The sequence below is a fragment of the Motacilla alba genome, chromosome 2 (genome assembly GCF_015832195.1).
Source record: "Motacilla alba alba isolate MOTALB_02 chromosome 2, Motacilla_alba_V1.0_pri, whole genome shotgun sequence".
In the NCBI taxonomy this organism is placed as follows: Eukaryota; Metazoa; Chordata; class Aves; order Passeriformes; family Motacillidae; genus Motacilla; species Motacilla alba.
The window spans coordinates 37,777,747-37,805,067 of record NC_052017.1 but is presented as its reverse complement, the minus strand read 5'-3'; the positions used below and the strand labels follow the sequence as shown (position 1 = coordinate 37,805,067).

Genomic DNA, 27,321 nt, shown 5'->3' with positions numbered 1-27,321 from the left:
TTGGGATTAAGAGATTCTATAAATCACTCAAATCCAAAAATACAGCTAGCAGAATACTAGGATAATGATAGATACATCCATATTGTATCAGCCACAGCTAAATTGAATTGACATTGCAATAGACCAAACGTAGTCAAATATGAGAGCAGAAGTTATTAATAAAGATTATTCTTGAGGAAAATGCAGACTCCACTGCAGTGACAATTCCTGGGAGGAAAGTTCTCTTGAAGAGCATTCATTTTTCTACCAACACCTGTACAAAAGACTGGTATGGCTTCCTGATTTGTCAAAGCTTCCTTCTCCTGAGAGACAGTACGCAGGATAATGAAATTATTGCCTTTCCTTCAGTTGTGTAGTGTACCCAAAGCTGCAGTGTTTGTACTGATGGCTAAATTTTAAAGGATCTCGGATCAAAACCTTGCATACTTGGGGAATTCACTGATTTCTTATGTGGACTGAGGACAGAAATTGAGGTGGAATTCTTTCTGTCAGACCAGGCTGAGTAAAAGATGTGATACTCCCTACTCAAATACACAAGGACATATAATCATACATGTACATCCACAGATACACACACATGTCCTCTCACAAGAGACATCTGTGCATGGCTAGATCCCATTCAATACCCCAAAGAAGGAGCTTTGGGGTATTGAATGGGATAGAGAGAAAGAGAGACCTTTCCTCTGTTTAAGCCAAGGGGTGAACTGTCTGAATCCATTAGGGATGAAAGGAAGACAGCAGGAAAAAGAAATCTCAAAGGTATTTCTAAAAAAGGTTGAGGGGGTGATTAAGCCACTGAAAAAATATTATTAAAAAATATTATTTCCTTGGCAGGTCATCTAAGCATTTTTATTCATTTCTACTCTGAACAGGGCACAGCTTTGTCTGTTTTTCAGTCCCCCATGCTACGTGCTGTATTTTTGGGCTGAAGTGAAACCTCACCTTGTGACCGAAATTGAAGCCTCAGCAGCATCTGGCCTTTAGCAGAAAGTGAGATCATCACCACATCTATGCCTCACTTTGTGTGTTCCATACCTTCCTTTGGTCTGGCATCTCATAAAACCAATGTGACACTGAGGATGCAGCTGAGAAGAGAACAGTGATCGTGCAGCCCACTCGCTTTCTTGCTGACTCAGCCAATGAGGTGCTCAGCTCATTTCTGCAGTGCTACAGCAGCTTCCTCACAGAGGAGGCAAGGAAATATTTTTAATTGATTAGAGCCTCCCAGAAAGCCAAAGCTAATTTGTTAGTAGTCAGATGAGCTGTTCCAAGGATCTTGTTTTCTGGTTGTAGAGCTAAATCAGAGTTAGGCTGGGTTGGCCCTCCAACACTCCTATCAAGCTGCATTGGTCACACAGAGGTAAACTTTTCTGGGGAAGAACAACTCCCTCCTCTGCATGAGTGTGCTGCAGTTGTGATTGAAGCCAAATGCCACTGATCTATAAGGAAAGCAGAGCTGAAAAGGTCAGTGACCTCTGGCTCAAAAAATCTGGAGTCCAGTTTCAAGTCATGTGACAAAGCTGCAACACTGAAGCAGACTGACTTCAAAGGGGAAGAAATTAATAGTGTGAGAGCAAATTATACTCCCACTTACCACATGGTTTATTCTGTGATGGTAAAGAGTAACTTAATTTGATTCTATGATTATGGTTTAACTTTGGAAAAACACTGAGAGGCAGGGACAGACAAAATGAAAACTATGGACCCAAATGGGAAAGACTTATGGTGCAGACTGGAAGGGAAACCTGATGACAGTGACGTGTTGTTATAGAAAACCTGAAATGTGAACCGGATCACACAGGAGAATTAATGTGGAAAATGGAGACAAAACTTGAAAATCTTGTTGGAGGCTACAAGGGTGCAAAAACTGAAGAAATACCTAAAAGTGAAAATTTGGATAGATACTTTTTCTTTGTTAAACAAAACCTGAATGAAAGAGTGATTCACTTTCTTTTATGTGATAAAGGGAAAGTAGAGAATCAGATTAACTATCTAGAAGAGCAAATGAAAATTACTTTGTACATTTGTTAAAAAGAAAAACCAAAATATTGAACATCTTTACTTGTACAAATGTGGTCTCTGTTGTTTATTTAATTAATGTTTTTCAATATGCAACAGGGTGCCCAGTGATCAGAACAGGCATCAACAGTGTTTATTGAAGCAATCTGGATCCCTCAAAAATATCAAGAACTTTGTATAATACAAATTGAACAGTGTTTACACCACAAATATATTTTAATGATGGTAATAAAAATAAAAGACACATATCCAAAATCAATTTTCAATGCATCTTTCTTACTTCAAAAATTATTTTACCCTCCTCAAGATCCATGTGTGACATACAAATGCATGGATGGGATAATGGAGTGCACAACATCTGAGAAGAGATAAGGAAAAAGGATCTTTCTGGAGATTTTAACACACTGTGAATTAGGCTCCTTAACAGTGAATATGTTATGTGACATGGGAATTCACCTTTGGAACCCCAGGCTGGGTCAAGTGATTGCATCTGGGAAATACAGTTTCTGTTTCTTCCCAGGTTTTTTGTGGTCACATTTTTGGAAGATCAATTTTGACAGTACTTGTTTAAATATTTCCTTACTTCATAGTGAATGAGGGACGAAAATGGCCCACAGAAATCTCAAGAGTAATTTATGAATTCAATCATGGTGAAAAATGTGAATTAGACACTTTCTGCTATGTTCTTTCAGGGAGGTAATCTTGCCAACACTCAGGATACATTTTATGTCTTTCTCAGTACATTTCACAGTCTTGTACTTTATCCCTAGGTATTTTAAGATGGTAGAGCTGTAAGGTGCTGGAAAAAATTAGAATATAACTACAAAGAAATCTAAAATAATCTATGCCCATAACCCTATAATCCATGACTCTGAGAATAGCACAAAATATCACAAATCTTCTGGAGAAGTAGAAGAGATGCCAGCACACAGAAAGCACTGTACCAGAGGCCATGTGTTACATTCCGTGTACTCAGTACCTTTCTTTTGCTAAAGATCAGCTTGGGGAGAACATATTTAACTACCCTTTCCCAGCAGTGCTGACAGGCAGCTACCTTACGATAAGCAGTGGTCTTCCCATGCTGCTTAATCAAAGGGATTTCCCTAAGTATTTTACTTATGAATGAGTTTCATAAGGTCTGGAAAACAGCTGCAATGAAATAGCAACAGTTTGCGAGGTCATACAGCAGGACTGAAAAGAGGGGTCATTTAGAACTGTGGCTGAAGTGAAAAGAGTAAGAATCCATGTGTTCAACACATGCTTATGACACAGTTATATCTGACATTCATCCCCTGTGCACACACACCCATTACTTTCTTACAGATGACAATTCTCCTCAACATAAAACTGGCTGTTTACTAAGACAATATGGCATCATCAATTCTCTTATCCTTTATCAAGCAGTACATTTTCATATGATTTATATGCACACATTTCTTACAGTGACAACTGGCATCAAGATAAAGGCAGACAATCAAATCTATTACGAAGCAGGACAAGAACCACCTCTTTGCTTGACATTTCATTAATAAGCAATGCACAGCTGCATTACTCATGTCTCAAAATAACACAGTTCCCAAGCACAACTGAGTGCAGATAAAGACTTTACCTTGTGGTGAAATAGCAAACTGGACCTTCAACTTCTGTTTAAAAGGGTGTCTATTGCATACACAGCCTCAAGACTCAACAGATTCTATGGCAAAAGACCACCCTGTAACTTGCCTTTCAGAGCTAGTTCTTATGTATTAGCTCTCTGACAGAACTTCAAGCTCTATTTTATATGCCATAAAGCCATTTTATCCCCTAAAAATTATAATTTTAACTTTTTGGGGGAACTGAATGTAACCCTTGCATAGCAGCCAGCACAAACAGACTAAGCCCAAGAAAGAAGTAAATAAATAGGGCTTGTTAAAACAGACCTTGTCCAGACAGTGGGCTGGACTGGGGGAAGGTAGGAAAAACAGGACAGGGGAAGAACAGAACAGGACTGTCTGCAGCTCAGCATGCCCAGAGCTTTAACAAACTGAAGGAGACATCATAAATTTTCAAATTCTTTCTTCACCATGTAACAACAGCTGCCTAAATCAGAAAGGTGTACAACTCCTCTAAGACCTCTCAGTGACATCAAGGCTTCTCTAAACTGGAACACTAAAAGTGGGAAACAAAGTTAGACCATCTCTAATACTGCTAAAGTCACCCATCTTTAGGTTACTGGCTGGGAGAGTCAATTTACAAAATGACAAGTGCTTTGCATTCACATCTCTCATTTGTTTTACAAAACCTTTCCTGGTAATATCAATGTTATCTACTACTGTAAACAGTAGTACTGTGGCATTACAATTCTATATATAGGCACTTATATTTCAATAATCTACTCAAAGTAATCAAACAGGAACTGGCTTCTCTGTCTTTTAATGCAATATTCTTCTATTACAGACCAACATGGCACACCCATCCTTTCATAAATGTGTCAGAAACAAGGTAAATATTTTTGATCTCATAGCTCCTTTCGTGGGAGTCTTCCAGACACACTCTCCAGAGTGGCAAGGTGAACAATACACCTCTTTTTACTTTGTTTCATGGAAGACAGCCCCATCAATTTATTTGATTCTATTAACAGCTCTGCGGGATAAATTTTCCCAGTTTCTGTTCCTACTATCGAACATGTGTATTAAGATTTGCACTCAGTCTTCCAGATAAGGACTTCCAAGCATCATGTATTTGACATTGGTAATTCCTTCTCTCTGTAGGCCAGAGGATGCATTTTAGGAGGATGTTTGCCTTTTTTATATAAAAGGCAAACATTACGCAGGTGGTTTGCAATAATCCTGTGATCAAGCAATAGAGTCCCATTCTGAGATCCTCCTCAGCAATTATTATCTCTGCTTAGAGATGACGCTCTGTATTGCCACATTCTACCTTTTCTTTTTTTTTTTTTGCAGTCTTTCTAACCACTAGATATTTCATGTTTGACATTTCAGGTTAATCATGGTAATGATCTGTCACCTTTACGTTATTGATACACTTCTCTGTTTCTGGCCAGTATCATTATAGACAGCATCATAGAAACATTTCCTAAGGATTTCTGAAAATCTCTGTCACTCCAGTTTCTGGACTTTGGTGCCATATTTCCACATTCTTCCAGAAAACTGATGTATAGCAATGACTTATAATATCTTGCACCTGCAGATACTTTATGGGGTAGTGAAATAGGTGCATACTTTTGTCCAGGCAGCCATGCAAGCCTTATGAATTATATGGGTCAACAGGAAAGATTAAGTATCTTCAGCTACTTATAAAGGGTGCAACTCAAATATGAGCGTTTTCATATTAGAAACAAATCCAAATTGAAAAAAATAGCCACTGGAAATTACGCAACCTTTTTCTGAATAAATCCATATGCATTCAGCTATCTTGGCAGCATGCAAGCAAATTGTAGCCAGTTATTTAAATTCCTTCCATCAGAAGAGTCAATTTAAAAATTCATTATTGCTTTGAAAGTTTTATGTTTCATGCTAAAATGATATATCAACATACACATTAAAAAATATCAGCAGGAGAAGACTCCTATCAGACGTTGAATATCCTTCTACTAACCTTGGGTGGTTTAAAAGGATAGTCCGGTGAAAAGGTTATGTCAAGGAAGAAAACTCCACCTTCATATACAGACCCTGGAGGCCCCAGTATAGTTGACCTCCATTCATAAATGTTGTCTCCTTTGGGTCCAGCACTAAAATAGAAAACAAAAATATAATAACCACATACAATCAAGGATATACTGCATCAGTTATACTCTACCAGTAGTACCGCTGGTTTTGCTGTAACACCAGAAACTAAAATTGTGTATCACATTCATTAAGTTAGATAGAACATGCATCTGATGTCCTAAGCTCTGTCAGAGAAGTGATATATTCAGCCAGGAAGAAGTATTAAAATCACATCATAAATTATTCAAATAAGCACAGAAAAATTCCCAACTGTCTTATCTCAGATATTTTAGTGGGCAGATGTGAAGTATTTACAGTGCAAGGATATAGAAACTTTGCTGTGATGTCTTGTCACTGTCTTGCTTCACAAGCCATCCTATTTTCACCTACCTCCTCATCCACCTACCTCCTCAGTCAGTAGCAGTGTAATTACACACATTACACAGCACAGACTGTACTAAAGACTGAGCAGGGTACAACCAACCTTGCAGCTGCACTTGTTCCTAATCTCAGGTCTCCAGTCACTACCACAGAAGGCTGCTTCACTCTGCAATCATTGCCCTACCTTAAAAATAATATTAACAGGAAGTGGGTTATGTTAATTATGCTAAATCCAACAGGAAGTGTTGGATTATGTTAATTCAAAGTCCTTGGTTTAAAACACAGTACTGAAATAAAATTCAAAATGTGCAAAACATAATCCTGCATCAAACAAGAAAAATCTCTCACTCGTATGGTGAATTCCTGAAAAAGATGAAATAAAATACTAACTAATAAAAGTTCTTGGGCATGACTCTTCTAAAAGCCAACACAGCCTCCTTTCATACAACATAATGCCTGTCCATACAAATATGTATTTTACTCAGGATGGCCTCTTAAAGCATATGAAGACTCCTTTTCTGTTCACAGACTGCTGATTACAGGACCTGAATTTTAATTAGGACCAATTAGAACAGTGACTTCCAGATATCTGATTAATATTTTTTAGAGGAAGGCAGTGCTGGTAGATATCTCAAAAAAGTGATGTGGCACTGTCTTAAGGCATTTCTTGTGAAACAATTCTTGTTATGTCTGCAGTGAAGGTTTCTGCAGCATACAGGGCTTGTGGAATCACTCAGTGTGTAGAACAGCTGAAAGCTCTTGGCTATGCTCCATGCCTCACAATGTACCCAAGGTATACAATTATTATACGACATCATGTCATGTTCACTGCTCAACTATTCGTTTTGTTCACTGGAAGTTAATAAAACCCGCTTTCACCTGCAATTCCTTGGGCTCCCTTCATTAAAACTTCTGGCTGCACGATTCCCTGAATACAGCTGCACGACTCAGTCCTGTGCAGAGCACTTCATTAGTCATGGTACCTACATCCATTTTCTGTAATAGCTGTTAATGCTTCTTGGCTTTCTAAACTACCTTGCTTTCTCAACAATAATGGGTTACAGAGACTATAACATTATGGAACGCTCATTTTCTATCAGCCATAGTAACAGAACTAGCAATTGTTTTAAAGATGAAATCTGGCTTTTTAAGTGGCACAATAGCAGAAGTGTTGCCATCCATATTTCACAGTGTCGATAATACATCAGGTTGCTAGCTGCCAAACAAATTTAATTTACCCAGTTCTCAGTTTGCATTAACCTTTGAATAATAAAGCACAGCTGAGACTGCTGTAAGAAACAAACCAGAGAATGAATAATTAAAACCACCTCCACTGCCTTTAGAAAGACCAATCCTGAGTCAACAGGGAAGGTTTAATTGTGACTGAACTAGGCATTAAGGGGCTAATTGAACTCTTTATAAGCCCAAACAAATGCAGTCCTATATCAGTGGTATGGTATACAATGTTCACAGAAAATAAAACTCCTAAAAAATGCAGGCAATTATTTCAAATAGAAAAGACAATAAGCAAGGCAAGTCTAAATCTTACGCCAAAAGAACCCATAATATGTGAAAGGAATCCCTTCCCATTTGCTGCAGGAAAATGTTCTAACACTTAAAGAAGCAATTCCTCAGTCGATGCCAGGAGGTTAAAATGGAAGTTAAAATGTCATTCCCAGAGAAATGGTTGGAAATAAGTAACAAAAGCTAGCCCTAGCACTTTCAGAACTTATTTAGCCAGGAGGGGATGGTGTGGCCCTTTCTGCATTTGACTGCGGCTGACTTTTTTGATCAGAAATCTCTCTGATAGTGGCGGTTTCATACTGTATATTATTTTTATTTGTTTTGCCTATTTATTTAATTGCATTAACATTTGAAATGAGCAGTCATTAATTAGAATAGTTGGAAAATGCTCCATCTGCCAGTTGAACTGTTTCGGCACGTCCAGCTACAAGCCCAGCCTGATCACATTCTGAGGATGCTGATTAACATTAATTGATGGTTTTCTTTGCAAATGAGAGATGAAGCTTTATTAAGTATTATTATTAATTTGAAGAATGGCTTAAATTGTATGGAGTGTGGGAAGACTGCTGTTATTGATGCTGCCTGTTTGAGTGCTTGCTGGCAGCAGGGCTGTTCAGCCATGTGAAATACCAGCCCATGTGCACAGGCAACAGCTGGTATTAAGGGGAACAGCATGCACAAGCATCATGGTTTTTTATTTGTGCATTAATAATACAAAAAGTTTGACAGGTGTATTATCTTTGTTTTCCTTCTTTTTTAATTGTTAAGCCTTTTATTTATCCACAGTACTGGCAACCCGAACAGGCTTCACCAGAGAAAATTCCCACATGTGCAAGACGTCAGCCAGAGCCTTATTCTGTGAGGTTTAAAATGCAAGAGGATTTAATTACCCTTCTCTCTACATGGATATCTGCCCGACACACTGAAGCCCAAATGTTTTACATTCAGTATGATTTATATTCCAGCTCTATTAAAGTTACTGGCAACCAAACCACAGATCTCAAAGAAAGTACACCAAACAGCTCAGTGCCTGAAGTTCTGTAATCTTTGGAAGAACAGATTTAGATGTGCGCCCTCTCAGCAAAAGGCAGACTAAATCTGTCCTGAACTCAGCTGACCCAGGGCCAGAGCATACACGTGCTGCCTGTGATGAACTTACTGCAACACAGTCAGCTCCAAGGGAGAGATAACGGTGGCTGGGCAGCTCCAGATGGAAGTGGATGAACTCTAAGGTAGTTGGATGAACTCTCAGGAGGACAGGTCTACTGTCAGACAAGCAGTGCAGCCTCCCAATGTGAGCCCAGATGCTGACAACCCAGTGACTCTGCAGGGTGGGGCAATCAAGGAACCAGCAGAGAGGTTGTAGTGTGGCTCTGAATTGGTGTTCCCTGCTTTTCCAGGGTTACCTCCCAGGTGGAATATGTAACATAGGACCAAGGAGGTGCAGCTGAGCTCCTGGACACTTGAAGTTATTAATGACTTGCCAAGAGCCAGCTGTCTGCTGCTATTATTCCCCTACAGCTGATGAGACCCTCCACAGAATACCGTACTTCACCTCTGCAGAGGTTTGCTCAGTGGAAGAGCTGGAATAGGTGGACATGGAGCCAGTTTTCTTCCAGAACAACATCCATATGAGTGTATGAAATTCAGGACAAAGGAGTGAAAACATGTAAAATGGTCTTCTTTTTATTTCACTCTCCTTTGCTTCTCCTATATTACAGTTCTGCCATGTCTTCCCACAGATACTTGCAGGTGAAATGTATGGACATCAGTTACAGTTCTTAGCAAAACACTTTAAATGCTACTAGAACTGAATTAACTTTGTTTTAAATATGCTTACCACATGGAATATTTTCTATTCCCTCAATATGTTTTAGGCAGGCAGCCACTTGAAAGCAGTACTGCTAAAAACTGCTTGTCCAGTGCAATGCATTATAAACACCAAGCTTTCCCTGCATTTAAAATATCCTAAAATATTAAATGCAAAATAATGTATTAGGAGAGTTGTATGAAAACAAAAGCACCCATGAGATATACCAGATGAAAACCTATCTGGAGAAGTTATTAAAGTACGGTTGATTTTTAGCTGTCATTTGTATACAAATGTACGTAATTTCCAGAGAATAATTTTAAAAAGTGAAAATACAGAAGGTTAAAAAAAAAAAAGTATGTCTACCTTGATTATCAAGTAGTCATACAAAACAGATTGGTCAAAATAATGTTACCATTTTTAATCTACCTTATATTTCTTGATGAGGGGGTCACATGCTTTCCCAGTGTCTATGACGGGAGGTAGCAAAAACTTGTAGTGTGTTTCTGGTAAGGTGGAAAATGAGGACTATTTCAGTGTCTTCCCTTCTATTCCTGGTCTCTGAATCCTGCAGGTATCCACCATTAAAGCGGATACTCTTTCACACAAGGGAAAGGCAAGCCTGTAGCACAAAACATGTAGGAACTTAACTTCAATGGTTTTCTAGATCTGATACATGAACACTGCATGGCAGGGAACTGATCAGGCCAAATAAAACAGGAAAGCACACTGGTTGGAGGCCTTCCTATTCCTCAGGACTCAGAAAGAAATTAAGAGATTCTTGTGGAGAGAGTGAGTTTTTATAACAGTGAAGAATAAAGCAGAATCAGGATATCATACTAATGCCCATGAACTCACTTTCCATGGCATTGTGTATGGCAATTCACTCCTATTATTGCAATCTGAGTTGCCTTAGCCCACAAAAACACACATCAGAACCAGGCTGCAGTCTGTGGAGGATGCAGTCCCTCTCAAGTATCTCTAGCAACTTGTAACAGTAGGAAAAAGAAGGACACATGGAAGGCTCTTTTTCTTCTTTGTCTTTTATTGTGCAGAGCCTTGGCTTCAATGTTTAGGAGTTTTCCCTCTGAGGAGAGAAGCTCATTACAGAATGATCTCCATTTCTAAGTATTACAACAGTTTCTTGCAATCCCATTTCTTGCACATCTAACAGATACACAGGAGCAGATCCTGCCTCTAGCTGCTTTCTCTGAATGCTTCTGGGAAGCCACTTGCCTAGAGGGCAAAGTGGATACAAAAGTACCAGAAGACTGGCAAAATAATTCAAGAGCACAGCTGGTGAAGGGAGAAGATGGATGTGGCAAACCCGAAGATGGCAGATTCAGCTTTCAATGAGATACATCTCTTGAGAAGCAGGTAAGATGCTCCATTAAAATAAACTTAGTATACTCTCTGCTCTCATATTTCAAACACAATGCCAATAATGAAACTAAGGTGCTAATAATGAAACTAACTTCTAAGCAAAAGTGTTCCTTTGGTCTGCACCACAGCTCAAGGTTGACTCTGTGCTTGGGGACAACCATGAGATGAGCAGCGGGGCTGTGCTGGGGAAGCGGTTGCTGGATAATCTCAATCTGGGATGAAGCAAATCATCAGCAGCTATGCTGATACATCACCAGCTGTTTCACACCCACCTCCCCAACCCACTATTCAACAAAGTGCAAAAAAATGCCATTGAGAAGCAGCAATCCTCTAAGCCACTTCCATATTTCTGTAACTTTGGAATGGATACAGGCAGGATTAGGATACAGACGGTGCCAGCAGTACAGGTTATCTGCTGAATTTCTTCTGCTCTTGTCCCAGTCCTGTCTTCTGCTCTCCTCTGCAACCCAGAAGCCCACCTGACCCACTACCTCTTTTTATTTCTCCCTTGTTACTGGCTATTATTCTTTGTGGTGCATGTATTTTCTAGTTTCTGCCTGAGGGTGGTTTCTCCCCCACCCTCTCTCTGTGTGGTGACAATTCATTGCTCCTTCATCATGGTGGATCCTTCCCATGGAGATCCCACTCCTCCTAATAAGCCGCTTCCTTTTCCTTCATCAAAAGCCATCAACAAATCCTGCTATTTTTGCACTTTTTTCCAGAAGTGAGGAAGGGGTGAAAATGGTACCAGGGTGGTTTATTACAGTAGAGTAATTTTGTTTCCTTCCGTCCCTGGAAAATGAAGAGCAAGCAGAGTGGGAGCTGCAGCAACAGTGGCGTAGGGAAGGGAAAGGGAGTCACAGCTGCCTACCCAGATGCTACAGTGATATCAGGAGGTACTTTGGTAAATGTATGTAATAAACAGTTGCCACAGCAGCCAAAAGAATACACTTCTGCAAAACAAAAACAAAGATAGCAGCGAGCACTGAGACTGCCTGTGGCAATGGGCGCTGTTGTGTGGTTAATAATACCTCTGCTATGAATAAAATTAGCAGGCTGGTCTCCAGACAGTAAAATCAAAGAACAATTAAAGAAATCAACCCTTCCAGAATTAGAGGAAAGTGCTAACTTGGGCTATAATATTGATGACTTAAATTTTCCTCAAGAAATAAAGCCCCCAATTTTAGAATGCAGAGTATTTTTAATGTCTTCCCCCCCACCCTGAAAATCTGCTGAAAATCCCAAAAATCTTCCTTTTCAATTAATCAATTAAATAAATTATTAAAACTATCATCACCTCAATTCCTTCATCTAGATGGTGGAAAGTGTCATTATTGAAATGTTGGAAGATGCTCATTGTTCTTACTATTATAATCTAGACCAAACCTAGAAATTTTTCAGCATTAAATTTGAGGCCCAAGAGATCTACTCTAAGTACTGTAAGTAAATTGACTCTTTACTCTAAGTAAATTACAATATACATTCACATTTTTAAAGAATTGTTCATTTTACTTTAAATATACTCAACAGTTATTGAAAATTTTTGCCTTACACTATGACCTAACACTTGCATTTGGGTCAATGCTAGATCCAGTATTTTTGGTCACCCTACAATATAAATGGGAATTTATGTCTTACATATATTGGAATATCAATATTATTAGATGAGATAAGTATGATTTTTGAGTAGGTATGTTTCATTGGACTTAATTATTCATAATGGAAACAGAGGTTGAAGTGATTGGGCCACTTGTCACTCAGAAAGGCTTTGGCAAAGAGAGACACATCAGACAAACCATGTACACCACTTAGTTTCCATTGCAGTGAGAGAATTTAGCTGAAAAATTTGAATCAGACTTTCTTCCAGTTCTTTCAGTTTTCTGACTGAGACCATTTTTCATTTAGGACCATCTTTATTTTTTTTTAAAGTACTTTTAGGCAAGCAGCAAGGGAAGGAGGATATTAAGACATTTTTCTAAGTCAGGCTGCAATTCTTTCAAAGTGGTTATATCCTGCTCTTATTATGTGCTTTTTATTGAAGCCAGTTACCGTTTTCATGTACACTTTGGAATCGATATGTTTGTGGTATACCTGACTGGAGGAACATATAGGAAAACTGATCCCAGTGAGCTGCCATAGGAGCAATAATGTATTACAGGGTATTGCTTGACATTGCTTCTTATGCTTATTGAAGTCACTGGAATTCAGTATGGCACAGCATTTTTTAATGGTCAGTTTTCTGTAGTTTTAGCAAGGTATTTCTAGAGGTTTATTTATCATCCAAAGTGCTAATGCAGTTTACTTTAGGGCTTCCTGCCTCTTTCTTGCTTGCAACAAACCTGCGGCACACCTGATCAATGTGCCCTAAGTCTGTAGGAAGCAAATCCTTTTTTCTTGTGATAAATTTTACCTGCCCTCCTATCATGGGAGCCATTAAAAATTATTGGCTGAAGTTGTGAAGCTGTGTTGTCTTTAAAATTAGTAAGTCTGGGCCAAATTATTAATATCAAATAGATTAAGACCAAAGTAAGTATCACTTAGATGATTTTGTTTGCTTCTAAATAATATTACTAAACATTATAAAAAATATCCTGGTGCTTTAGCAGACTGGTATTATTCAAAGAATACTTTGATGCTTTTATTCTCCAAAGCCCCATCCTCAGAGCATTCCTGAGATAGAAACCATCATGAAGAGAACTGCTTCTTAATGCACAAAATAGTTATTTATATTATACTATCTACAGCAATTTATTCACTGCAAACACCATTACACAGTGTATGATCACAGCATGCTGAGTATTCACAATGAGATTTTAAAAATGGCAATTTTGTTAAGTATTCTCCGCTTTGTTCAGCTGAAGAAAATTACATAAAACCTTCCACAGAAGGCTTGCCTTGCTCAGAGTAGGAAACAATCATTTGCCTCCTATTACACACCCATGGGCTCAATTCCCTTTTGCCACATCTTTTGTTTCTTTTTCTTTTAAAGTAATACCAGTATCTGAAGTTCCAGCTCTTTTAAACTACCAGAAATTGACTGTATAGTTTAAAAAAGATAAAATATTTTTCAGCCTGATTTGTCTCTATGGGAAATTATATCAAGCATGATTCGTAGCCCTATTTTAGTAAAAGAGAAAACCACAAGTACCTAGGAATGAAAAACACTACAGAAGATTGAATAGGCTGGGACCTTCTAACATGACCTCCAACCTTGCAAGTTGCCAAGTGATATTATTTCCATGTTACTGCTAATTTGCTTTTCCTTGAGGTTTTTTTCTTTCCCAGGATTGTAATTTATTTTTGAAAATATAACTACTTTTTAATTTCACAACATTTCCCTTTGCTGACAACAGCTGTAATTCACCATTATCTCTTCTCTAAGTTAATCAGAATCCATGACATGCAACAGTGGGGTGGCACCACCAGGCACTGTATTTTTAAATTTTAAATCTAATTTAAAAGGATGAGGTGACTAAGTGCAGACAGATAACACACAAACCCCAGAGCAGCTGGAAGATTTAAGAGGTGTAGTAGGGAAGAAAGCGTTCTTTAAAACAGCACTGACTTTTTAGTTTCTGTGGAAACCTTAGAGGCAATGCAGGACAGAGAGGTAGACAGGACTAAAGCAGACCAGCTCAAACATACTAGAAAGACTTCCCATGAATGTGTGGAACACACTGAAAGCTTTGGATTTGAAATGCATTTGATATGTTGAGTTGATCACTAATAAAAAAATAATGGCAAATTCTTGCTTTTTATCAGACATGATGAAAAATGACAAAAAAGCCACACACGACATAGTAGTGATGAATGGATCAACTGAACTTCAACTAACATGTCCTTCACTTTGAGATAATGGACTGCTGATTCCATGTCAGAAATTTTTTCAAGTTGTATCCAAAAAAGATCTTTACACTACTGTACTTTAAAAAAATATTAGTGTAAAATATTCTGCAGTAGTCAGTTGAGTAACTGAGAATGATTTAGACAGGATTATTTCTAATATATGTACACCCACATTTTCTGATTATTATGAACGCTACAAGGCAAGGCAGTAGTATTGTTCAATGTCTGCATATTCTCTGTTCCTTACAAAGCTGGTCTTCTAACTGGTCCACTAGTCATTGAATCCTTCCCCAACTCGCAAATGATTTATCCAATGGCCTCTAAAGAAGTTTGGTTTGTTCAAGACTGTAATCTTTAAGAGTCCTTAGGCAGTTGTCTAAATAAGAGCCTAGCAATTTTGAAACCTTATGAGACAAAATAATTTTGCGACTTTTTACTCTGAAGATTCTGAGATTTCCATTTTGTGACACTTTATATAGACTTTAGTTTTGATGCATAAGTTGCTAGTAAAACTGTTCCAAAATACTAATGAGGGGAAGTAATGAGAAGCAAATTTAAAGAACTATTTACAGTTTATCTCAAGCATATAATACAGCTGTGTAACCAACAAATCTGCTTGTGTCCATTTTGTAAACAGAGGAACAGGCTTAGATACAGACACCCCGTCCCCCCCCATTTCAGTGGGAGATTCACACATGCTTACACGTGAAATGCTAGCTTACACAAGGAAACAACTCTTTATTATTACACAGATTAACTAACATGATGTTAAACACATTATAAAACAAGTAATTTCCTCCAGAGTAAACAAGCCTATAAAGCCAACAGGCACAGAAAAAAGGAAATTTGATTCTCAAATCCATATACTTCAAAAGCAGATTCCTTTTATTTAGCCAATTTAGTTGAGAGGCTGTCTTATTTCTCCAGATCTCTGGTAAACAGAAGAAAACACACTTGCAAATTACTGACAAATGGACACATTTTCACAACCTTTCCCCTTAATTTGAAATTTTTCTCTTACTTCAAATATGGAGACCAGCCACAGGTCCAAGGTGAAAGAAACCTTAAAATGTTTCAACCCAGTAATGTGGCTTCTTTGAAGTCAACAGAATATTGTTGAGACTTTTTAATGTCTCTGGGGTGTGGGGACTTATCTGGAAACACGGGAGGGTAAACTGAAAATTAAATAGAAAGGATTTTCTTGTTTTTTTTATCAGCGTCATTTTCTCCTAGGATCTTTTAGGAGAGTCTTTAGGGCTGAGGTTAGGAAGTCCTCTGTTCTGAAGTGGCTGAAATTCTCTCAAAATCAGACCTGGAGTTACCAAGTGTTGCTACAATAGTCCCAAAAATGGTGATGACACAGACCTCACTATAGGAACAGGATTGTTCCAATGTGTTTTTCAGGAAAGGAGAGCTCACCAGGGACAACTACATGAGGCGACATTCTTCTCAGTACACACACCTCCACCATGCCCCATGGATCGGAACTTCTGATTAGAAAACCATTCCTGTAAATGGCTTTGTTTCATCCCTGTTTGTATTTAAAAGCAGGACTGAAAAATACAAAGTGGTTCTGGGAAGAATTATGGCAAAATTGGTTTAAGAAAAGGACGCTTGTTTGTCACATAAAGGTCACAACAAAAGAGTATGGCTGGGAGGAGAAGTCCTCTGCCTCTGTTCTCAGGATGGGAAGGCAAACAGCCAGTGTGCAGGTACCTGCTGGTGAAAGCAGTCTTCACCTTAGAGATGGAGTTGAGGAACCCAGAGCTCTGTAAAATTCCTCTCAAGATTTCAGGTGACACTTTCACTTCTTTCAGGGCCTCACACATGATCTTTCACTACTTTCAGGGCCTCACACATGATCCACATGAGAAATGACACCTTATCTAATGAAGAATCAACATTTCTAATTAGTAAGAGGTAACCAGCCCTCTAATCTGTAAGTCATAATCAATGACTGTCATAGAAGAATTACACATCACATTTTTAAGGTGGGTTTTTTTTAATAACCACTGTATATGTTCCCTACATCAAGACAAAATACCAACAACAGTTGAAACTGTCATTATAATTTCCTTGGCAACAACAACTTGGAATCCTTACACACAGATGTTTTTTGCATGATGAAAATTACATTTGTGTTGTTTTCTTTCCCATTTTCAGTTCCAGCTGCTGGTTTCCCATTTTCAGTTCCATCTCCTTGGCTCAGCTGCTGGTGTTACCTGCTCTCATCATTGTTTATTTACTTGTAATATTACTGGTTGTCTGCACTAAGTGACAAACAGCTGGTCTTTGAGTCAGAGCCACCACCACGAGGAGAATCCCAGAACACTTCACTAGTCATGCAGAAATTCACAATGCAAAAATAACATGTGGCATAACCTACAAACACTAGAGCTGTATGGCTTATCTTTATCATGTGCTACTGCTTATCTTTATTATCCTAATCAAGCTTGCTTAAATCTTGTGTATTCAAAGAAAACAGCTGGAGTAAATGGCTATGAGCTACAGAAGTGCTCATCCTGTGGTCTGGTTCAGTTCTAGCCTAGATGGCTCCTGTCCAAGTTGTTTATACTTGGAGACTCCTTCTTGGTCTGCGTGGAATGAATAGGTCTTTTTACAAAACCATCTCTCAGTGGAAAAACACCCCAGCTCCTAAGATTATCACTGCTGATTCCAGCCTGCTGGCAATGGATGGAGGAGGAAATACACTGGCTGCATGTGCCAGGTCTTGGTGGAGGCCCTGAGAATACCATGGGGACACGTGCCAGACAGCTGCCTGTCTTTACTGGTTATTCACCCATTAATTGGGGGTGTATCTCTGCTAATTGCTGTAACCATTGGTCAGATACTCTTCAGAACCACCATATTAGGTGTAAGAGCTATAACAGAAAAATGCCCTGGTCTCTATTTTCTAACGCAAAGGGAAGGGGTGGTGGAGAAAATTCAAGCCACACTACTATTTAAATAACTTGGATACGAACAAAGTCACCAATGGTTCACCTGTACTGCTTGTGATAATTTAGTAGAAACCCAGCTGCCTGAGAAAGACTTAAAATTTACCAGTTTATGTATTAAGAGGAAAATGTGTTCCTCTGTCAGATCATATTGAATCACAACAATGTGCATATGTATTCATGTCACAGTTTCTGCACTTTTACTGTTTTTGATGCCTTCAAAATAATCTTTTTTAAAATTAATGTACTTGCCAATTGTACATTCTGGAAGGGAGAGCAGCTGTTTCCTCACAACTGTATGCATGGCCCTTTGAAGAAAATTTTGTTTATTAATAGTAATCTGTTTCTCATAGCTTCGCAATTTCTTAGATAATAGGGTAAAACACAATCTTCCTTTCATGTTCTCTGCATAGTGAAGAGACAGATGCAATTGCAACAGACTACTTATGCTGAGGGCAAAACTTAGTACTGCTTAATGTGACTTAATGACTAAAAAATGTGTATCATTTATAGATGACATCTAGTACTCTGCTAAGTTGTTATTATTATGGTCAATGAGTATTCTTCCCTGCTGGTTAGTAAAAGGATTTAGAATTAAATCTGTTTTTATTTTACTTGTTCAAGTAGAAACACTGAAAGCAACCGAGCTACCCACATGAGTAACGCAAATGGGATTTAGTCTTTATTCCCAATCTTTTTCTAAACAGAAGCTCACATATAACAATATATATATATTAACTTGAAACACTGGGAGAAAGGAAAAAAAACTCAGGACTGAAGAAAGGCTATTTTACAGCTACACAGACATGTAAACACCTCCAGGAACTTTACTTAATAAGGCCAGCTACTTTCAGCTATCACTTCACCACCCGTGACAATCTTTGCAGGAAAGAATTTCTTTCTCCCTGAGGCAACACTAGCAAGTTAGTGCAGCTCCCTCGAAATACATAAATGCTGTATTTAAAATTAAATGTATAGCATATGGAGGACTGGAGCTGTGCTCTGGAAGGCAACTCCCTCACCCACCCAAAGGCACTTGGGTACACAAACATACATCCCTGTGAAACGTGGTAGATGTGACTGGGAAAATGTCAGAATACAGAAATTTCCTGTAGATTTTGAGTCGTATCAAGGCACACTCCTGTGTAAAAGATACCACAGGGTCCACAAGTGCTCTTGAATAACCTCAGAACATGATGTACACAATGAAGAAGTCAATTCAGCAGCATTTAATACATGAGCACTCTTCCCCTTACGGAATACATTACTCGGCTTTTCCTAATGATACTGAATTGATTTCACACAGAGTCACAGGATCACTGGGTTGGAAGAAACCTTCAAGATGATCGACTCCAATCCAGCCCCAACAACTCAACTAAAACATGGCACCGAGTGCCACATCCAGTCTTTTTTCAAACACATCCAGGGATGGCGACTCCACCATCTCCCTCGGCAGAAAATTCCAGTACTTTGTCAGCCTTTCAACCCCAAAACAGAGAAGCTGTGAGTGACTTACAACTTTCCTGGGAAATGAAGGCTCATTTCTGTGTACTTAAGTGTAGATCTGGATTTCAGTGATACCAGGGATAAAACTCTCACTAACTTCCGTACAGTGTATAAAAGAGAACATTTATGAACCACTTATAAGAACATAAAATGTGCATGATGCTGTGCCTGCAATTTTAAAATCACCTATTTTTAACAAGTCTTGTGGAAAAAAAAAAGTCTTGTGTGTATAATTGCAGATTCAAATTTAAAGTAGTTGACCTACTTTAAATTGTTTTCAGTTTATCATGGTAGGAAATATATTCTAAAACTGTAACCTCAGATGATCAAAAAAACCTGACCCCAAACCTTCAAAACAAAAAAGCAGGGTATGGTGGTTTGGTCCCTGAAACCACCAAGCTTTGATCAAGGTTTTTTTGTTGCAGCAGTATTTCAGAATCACATGAAAATATGAACCACACTTGTTGGTTGACTTCCATTCCTGTCACTTTAGAGGGAGTCTGTGTTTGTGCAGAATGATTTAAATACAATTCTCTGACATTCAGAACTGAAATGTCTGTTCCTGTGTGAAATACGAGAGCTCATTAACTTGGGAAGTCTATCAACTTGTTCGACAAATCTAGATGTATTAAATTTTTGGTGTATATTTCTTCATAAACTAATACTCTCTATTTAAAGCATGTTTCTATTTTCATTTGCATTTTTATATTTACTTTCAAGTAATTTTATCATTGGTAGGGATTATTGTTGGCTTCAGGACTCAAATCCTACTACAATATAAAAAAATGAAGCACTTTTACATGAATACTTTCTCTGCAGAGGTAAAAGGTCAAACAGAGTAGCACTAGACAGGAGAAAATGAATAAGTAAACTGAAGGAAAGATAATCAGTCTGGTTTCAAGGTTAACTTTCTGTTCTTTATTGCAGTGAGGTTTTTTTTTCCTTCTTTTTTTGAACTTCTAAGAGCATGCCAGTTCCATGTTCCAGCTTGCTGTGTTACTGCAGCAGAAACTACACAAATAGACAAAATCTCTAAGAATCACACCACCTTACAAAACCCACCCCTGCCCCTCAGTCACTCCCTCTGAAAAAATCTAGAGCAAAGAAATACCCTTTGTGTTGAAAATCAGGAAACTGAGGTCCTGCAAACTGACAGGTAAAGTATATTTATCTTCCCCAAAAACAGGACTGTGTGAATAAGAAGTTCTCCCGAATGTGAGCAGTCAGCTGCCTCCCTGGATGTGACTGTAAATACTGTGTTTAAATACAGAATCATAATATTTACAAATAGAAATTACACACAGCATGTCCTTCAAAATCACTCAGCCATTGTCTACAGGCTTTTGTGGTAAACAAACTAGCATAAACAGTGGGTAGTAAAAGTGGTTTAAAAATAATTTTATTTTTTTGCAAATGAAACCGTATTAGCAACAGCCATTGCTCTTGTGTTGAGACTGCAGTCTTATTTCATTCCTTACTTTGACTTCATAAACCAAATAAATACATTGTACTTCGCAGAATGAGGAAAATCTGCAAATACCAACTTTTTTTCCCCCCCACTTTTCAAGCTTTGGAGAGCTTATCTAAAATGTCCCTACACCTTATTGTATGAACAACTTTATCTCTGAACTTTCACTTATTTTATAAAAATGTCAGGAGAGATTTAACATGGCAAGTGCCTCAAATATAATTTAAATGTATGTTTCTCAACTTAGGGAAATTAGGATTCCCCAACAATGTTACTTTTTAGTTTTGCATTGACCTATCTCAAAAAAAAAGTCCTTTTTTTTCATCCCTTTTCATCTCTGCTTTCCTGTAATAGCCTCAAGTATTTTTCATCTGTCAGCTATAAAATATTATAGTTATTCATTACATATGGCCTTGGCATACTTGTTACAGCTACCTAGAGTACATTTCAATACCAGAATACATTTCTCAGTTTAATACACTACTAATGAATCAAATAAAATCCAAGTGGTTTGGGGCTTCAGCTGACACTAACTTATTACCCCTGTAATCACATCATGAGCAGAAGTAGCTCTGTACCTTTTGCTCCTTGTTCAGGACCTTCAGTGAAATTCACCACAGTATTCTTGCTCTGTGGTTTATAATTACTTCCAAATCTCAGAAAATGTATTTACGTGTACATTGGAAATTATTTTTTCCGGGGAGGTCATGTTATGCTAGCCATCACAGATGCCAAAAAAATCAACATCCAAAAAATGCCTATTTAAATATACATCCACAATTACTTTTCTGGCATTTTAGACTGTAGTTCGTTGCATTAAAACACTTCACACCAATCCTCCTCACCAGAGACCAACCCAGAACCAGAAACTCCTGACTGAGGAGTGGGGGCGGGCAGCCGTTCCCCTGCCAAATATATTCTCAAATCCTTTAACAACCCACACTAAAGACATTCTTCATTCATTCAATAACATTTCTTATTCAGGCACACAGAAGAAAACAGAGAAAGGTTCGGCGTAATGCCTAGTGCTGTGGGCCATACAAAGAAAAAACACCTGGGCTTGAGGGGTGAAGGAATAGTTTTATGAAGCTATTTCTCTGCAGTCAAACATAGCACAGCTGCACGTCACTGCTCTACAATACCTAAAACTTAATAAAATGTTTCTACAGGGTGATGCCAATGAAAATATTCACAGTACTATAAAGAGGAGTCATTAATTATCTGCAGGTCATTACCAAATGTTAGGACCTAGTACTAAAAAAACACAAGGAGGAAAAACAACAGTGTTTTGCGCACATGAAGCTACGTAAGGACATAAGATGCTCACTACCCACGCTTCCAAGAAGCAGCTTACTGGTTTTGACAGCAAAGTGAAGAGTTATATTCTAGGAATTGAAATAAATTTCTTTTATAGCATTACTTTCCAGCCACTACACTACCGGAAGGCATTAATAAGGTAGGCCTATTTAGTTCTCAATTACCCAAGGATGGTGTATTTCAGAAGAGCCTTAAGAGTTTAGTTTTGGATTTTCAGGGGGTATTTTTGCTTTTTGTGGTTATAGAGCATGCAATAAGTACTCAAAGCAGGCACAGAATTCAAGACTTGTTATCAGCTCAGAGAAACATTACGTTTAGGTTTTCATTTGTTCAGCAGAAGTTCGAAACCAGGATGTCTCATGTTGAACATCTGTACCTGATGTACCACACAACAGTGGGAAACAGGTTTTAGAGTTTGAGGTGAGAGACCCAACCTCCTCACACAACATCTTAGTGTGCTGGTGGCTGTCTGTTGTAATTGAGTCTTTTTAACTACAGAAGTAGGTTCAGCCTCACTGCAATGCATCCTGCAGGGAGAGGAAAATGAGAAAACTGACTGTGGTACCTCTAATGAGTGGAATACTTCAACACATATTCAAATTCACTGTTTATAAGGAATCTATTTACTTTAAGATAGGCAAGCAAAATCTCTGTCAATGGGCAGAATAAACACTATTTAGAGTGGAGCCATTTGTAACATACTTTAATTGGCAATTTTCCCTTGATGACTAATATAACATCTTTCACATGAGGTTTCTGCCGCTCTGTGATTTTCTGTCCCTGTATTAACAGATATGAAAACTGATGCACAAAATGCATCCTGCTAATAAGAGACCTTAGAATAATACATCCATTATCACAGGGATCACACTTGTTTTCTGTAACGAGATGAATGCAACTAGAGCAAGAAAGTAGGTGAAATACCACCAAAAAAAATCAGCATATTTGCCTCAGAACAGATGGCAACACAAAATTATATTTAATTTCATTCTTTTTATTTTAAAGGGGCTTTTACAGGCTCTGTTCTTCTTCCTTAAATTGGGCAGTACCTGTCCCTCGAGGGTCTGTACTGGGACCAATACTATTTGATCTCTTCACAGATGACACAGACCGTGAAATTGAGGGCACCCTCAGCAGGTCTGTGGATGGCACCAAGCTGAGGGGTGCAGTTGGTATGTTCTGAGGTAAGGGAAGCTATCCAGAGGGACCATGACAGGCTCCTTAACAGGCAATGGTTTTAAACTGAAAGAGGGTATATATAGATTGGATATAAAGAAGTATGCTTTTTAAGAGGGTGCTGAGAATACCTCATATAGGCCGTCCAGAGAAGCTGTCGATGCCCCATCTCTGAAGTACTCAAGGTTTGGCTGGATGGGGCACTGAGCAACCTCATCTGATGAAAGATGGCCCTGCCCATACACCTATTTGGTCTAGATGATCTTTAAAGATTCCTTTCAACCCAAACTATTCTGTGGTTCTATGAGTCTGTCATGTTGTATCATGTTAAAAAATACACTGGACAATCATAATACATCATACTCTCTTGAGGACATACACATTTCCATGATTTCATTTTCACTAGAATAAACACCCTGATTTTCTTTATGTTCCCCAGCATGTTCTTATCAGAAAATATATGTTTCAAGAGTTTGTCAGTACCAACTAGAGCTGCTTGTAGCAAATGAAAAAATGCCCCCCCTTTTCTAACACATGCATACGTAAAAAAGCTCTCATAAATTAAAGTAATGGGACAAACATTGCCATGATACAATTCAGAGCTGTGCTGGCTTACTGAGGATTAAACTTGGCTGAGGAAGATCACTAGTCAAACAAAAGGCTACAGAAATAATTTTTTTAAATCATGGAAGTGGATTGTAGAAGCTCACAATGGAGTAAAAATTAAACAGCCGAATAAAGATAATTACACAAAATTTTGTCCCAAGATCAGCGCCGTCAGAATGTGATCCAACGTAAAGAAACACACACTACCAGAGAAAAATGGAATAAGATAAAAATTCTCTCAGGTTCAATGCAAAAGATATTTTCCCCTTAGAGAAAACTGCATAAAAAGCTTCCTCTCTTCAGAGGAGGCAACAGAATGGAAGGGAATGAAAAGAGGCAGGTGAAAGCTCTGCATTTCCAAACATTATTCAAGGTTAGAAAATGAAAATGTTTCATTACAAGGAAAAAGACAAATCTGATCAAAGTCAGTCAACTCGCTTATTTATATCTCAGCAAACACCTTGGGTCTGCATTTTGTCAATCTGCAGAAAGCAAAAGATTTTTCTGACCTCATAAATTGGCAAGAAATAGCTTGTGTACTGATCTATTCAGCTCAGCAGATACTTGGCACCATTTATCCTGGCTCTCACAGAACCAAATACACCTACCATAAGGGTGATTGCTCTGGAGTTTCTGAAAGTCAAGAGGAAAAAGACTCCTTTAAGCCACTGGTATGTCACAGTGGTGTCATACTTACCCTGGTCTAACTGCCTGACACAGCTGAAGATAGTTCCACTGAACACTATGAGGGTCTCAGCCCTGGACACAGAAGAGCTGGGGTACAGCTCAGCAGGACTTCCAAAAAATTGTCAGCAATGTCACGCTAAAAAATTATGGGGAGATGATGCCTTGTCTACTGCCTGGGAGTTTCACTCAGCTTCCCAATCATTTGGTGTGCAGATGTCACCACTGAAGTGTTGCAATATAGTGATGTATTGGCATAGAAACATCTAAAGAGAACGTGTCTGAACATACAGGGGGGACTGAATTTGATCTCTTACACTATATTCACATTTACCTTCCTTGGGAATAACTTACTGTATGAATAGGAAATAAAGAGTTTACTCATTAGGCTAAATGAGATTTTACAGCATCACATTCATTCACTCAGCTAAGTATGAACGCTGGCAAGGTCTACGTATGGATTATATACTTGGACTAGACTGCAGACAGTATTTACTATTTCTTAAATAACGTCAGCTTCTTTAAAAGTATTGATCTAAAATAAACCTCTTCTAAAATTTTTCATTCAGAAGTTTAAAACTGCGGAGTCCCTCTCCCATCATGGGACTGGGTCACACACACACACTGATCCTGAAGGAAGCATGTGCCTAAGGAGACAGCTTCTTCCACATACTGTTTCTAAAATCAGTACAACTACTTTGTATCTTCCATATGCATTACCTCTTCAGAGCACATCTAACCTTAGACTCTTTTTAACTTGATTTTCTGCATCCTGATGTTTTCCTTTGAATAAATATTAGCATGATCAAATGGCTCCACTACATTACTGCAACCTCTGGAATGAGCAGGACTGGCCACTGAGCACATGCTGTGACAGCTACCCTTTAAAGCAAAAATAAAAGGCTGTCAGAGAAGATGCAGCTGGTTTTTATTTAGGATTTCAAATTACCTCTTCAATGGTTTCTGCTTGCTGACAAGCAAATGCATGACCTAGGAATCAGCAGCTAGAATTACCTATTTGCTGAAAGTGTGTATTTGCTGACTTAATGTGTTTATCATTTATCATATACACAGAGGAGTTGATAAATACAATCTTCTTGTCCTTAGTAATTTTGTGGAGCAAGAAATAACTCAGTTCATTCTTCTTCCTTACTTTACTTGTTCCTAACTATGGTACTGTGCCAAAAAACAGCTCAGAGCTATTTCCCTTCTCTAACATACAAAGTCAAAGTAAATTTCCAGCTGGCAAATAAAATGTAACGTTGATTAGGAATGCAATATATTTGAAACATTTGACCTTTAAAGCACAAAAATCCTGCATCTGAAATATAGTTTGTCACATATCCACAAAGCCATCTCAAATCAGGAAACACAGTTGTTAAAGCTGATTAATGGTGACATTGCAGTTTCATAATTTTTGTATATTTGTGACAGTCCTAACTTTGTGAAAAGAGCACTGCAAAGTTCTTGATTTACACACACGTTCTACTTCAAAACCTCTTATGGAATAATGTCATATATATACCAATTATGTTTAACTAAGATCTGGAATTTTACCTTCAAACTGATGAAGTGCATCAAAGAAGACAATTGAGAGCTTGTCACTGAAATACACTCTAAATCTTTCCAGTTTCATGCTATTAATAACTGTCACGTCACAAGTCATCAAACTCTGAATTTCCTTCACATTATTTAGAAACTCACCCCCTGACAAGTTCTAGAACGACCTTAAAATTCTTTTCCCATGCTGAAACACAGTGATTGGTGGGCTCAGATATGTTCTATTGGGTGTCTAACAATAAGAAGCACAAAAATCCATGAAACACTGGATATGAAAAACCTTTAGTTATGTACCATTCTGTGACTTAAATTCAACTAATTTCCTCATTCCGCATAAGTGTGGACTCAAATTCTATCCATACAGTGAGGAAGGCTTATTCAGACCTTTTGTTTCAGAGGTTACTGCAGCAGTTAGCTCTACCCAGGACTTTGTCCATGATTGTGTGAAAAAGGGGAAAATCTACAGATATGCACAAGTTCTTCAGTTCTTCCCCTTGTGTTGCAGGACATGTATGAAATTATGGCCATGATGGAAAAAAATAAAGCAGGCAAATTCTTCTTACAAAGCCTAATATGCCAACAATAAGCTGAATATTATTCCCACTGAACATAGGCAAGTTGGTAGTAGAAGCTCCAAGTTAACTGTATGAGATTTGGAACATATTCTGGGATTCAGATTCTCCTCTTAGAGAATAAAAACATTTACTTTTTATCCCAATCCTGCTATAACAAGACTGGAAAGAACTTTGTACTGATTCTAATAAAAAATAAGCTCCTTCCAAATCTAGTTTTGTAATTTGTTTAGTTGAATGCATAGAACCACTCGCCAGTAGAGGGGGTATAGCCAAACATTTCTCGTGCTAGAAGGGGCTGTCACAGCACTCAGGAGAGGACAAAATGAAGAACGAGAGGTTGTGCAAATTCACATGCCTTTAGAAAGAGAAGCTGCAAGGGGAAAAGGGCTTCTGGAATGCACCAGGCAAAAGCAGTAGGGAAACAAATATTAATTTCAAGCTTTTAGCATTTTAATATAAGCCAACCAGAAGACGGACAACATCACGAGTACCGTCAACTGATTTCAGACTGAAACCTCTTCTGCTAAGTATTTTAGCTCAACAGTGTAAATATCCTGCTTATTTTGAATGCAGAAATTCTGTGTGTCAAAAAATACCAGGAGCAGACCCGAGGATCATGTAATTCAATGAGTTTCAGCATTACAGCAAAATAAGATGTTGAGGTACTCTCCTTGAGAAAGCATGGGCAAAACACTTAATACCATTATGTGAGTCCAATCTAGTTGAACTGGAACACTTGTGTGACACTTTGCTATGTTCCCATTGGTAACAGCAAGTCCTGGTGAGAAAAGTTCCCTCCCAA

General features: G+C 38.3%; 1 protein-coding gene across 2 annotated transcripts in view; it reads right to left on the bottom strand.

The window, feature by feature from the left end:
- LOC119697926 (ubiquitin-conjugating enzyme E2 E2) overlaps positions 1–27,321 on the bottom strand; it is a 199,037-nt gene that overhangs the window by 31,057 nt on the left and 140,659 nt on the right. For both annotated transcript variants that reach the window (XM_038129309.1, XM_038129308.1), the window contains exon 4: positions 5,617–5,749. In XM_038129309.1, coding sequence (XP_037985237.1) covers positions 5,617–5,749 — 133 coding nt within the window. The remainder of the gene's footprint in view (positions 1–5,616; positions 5,750–27,321) is intronic.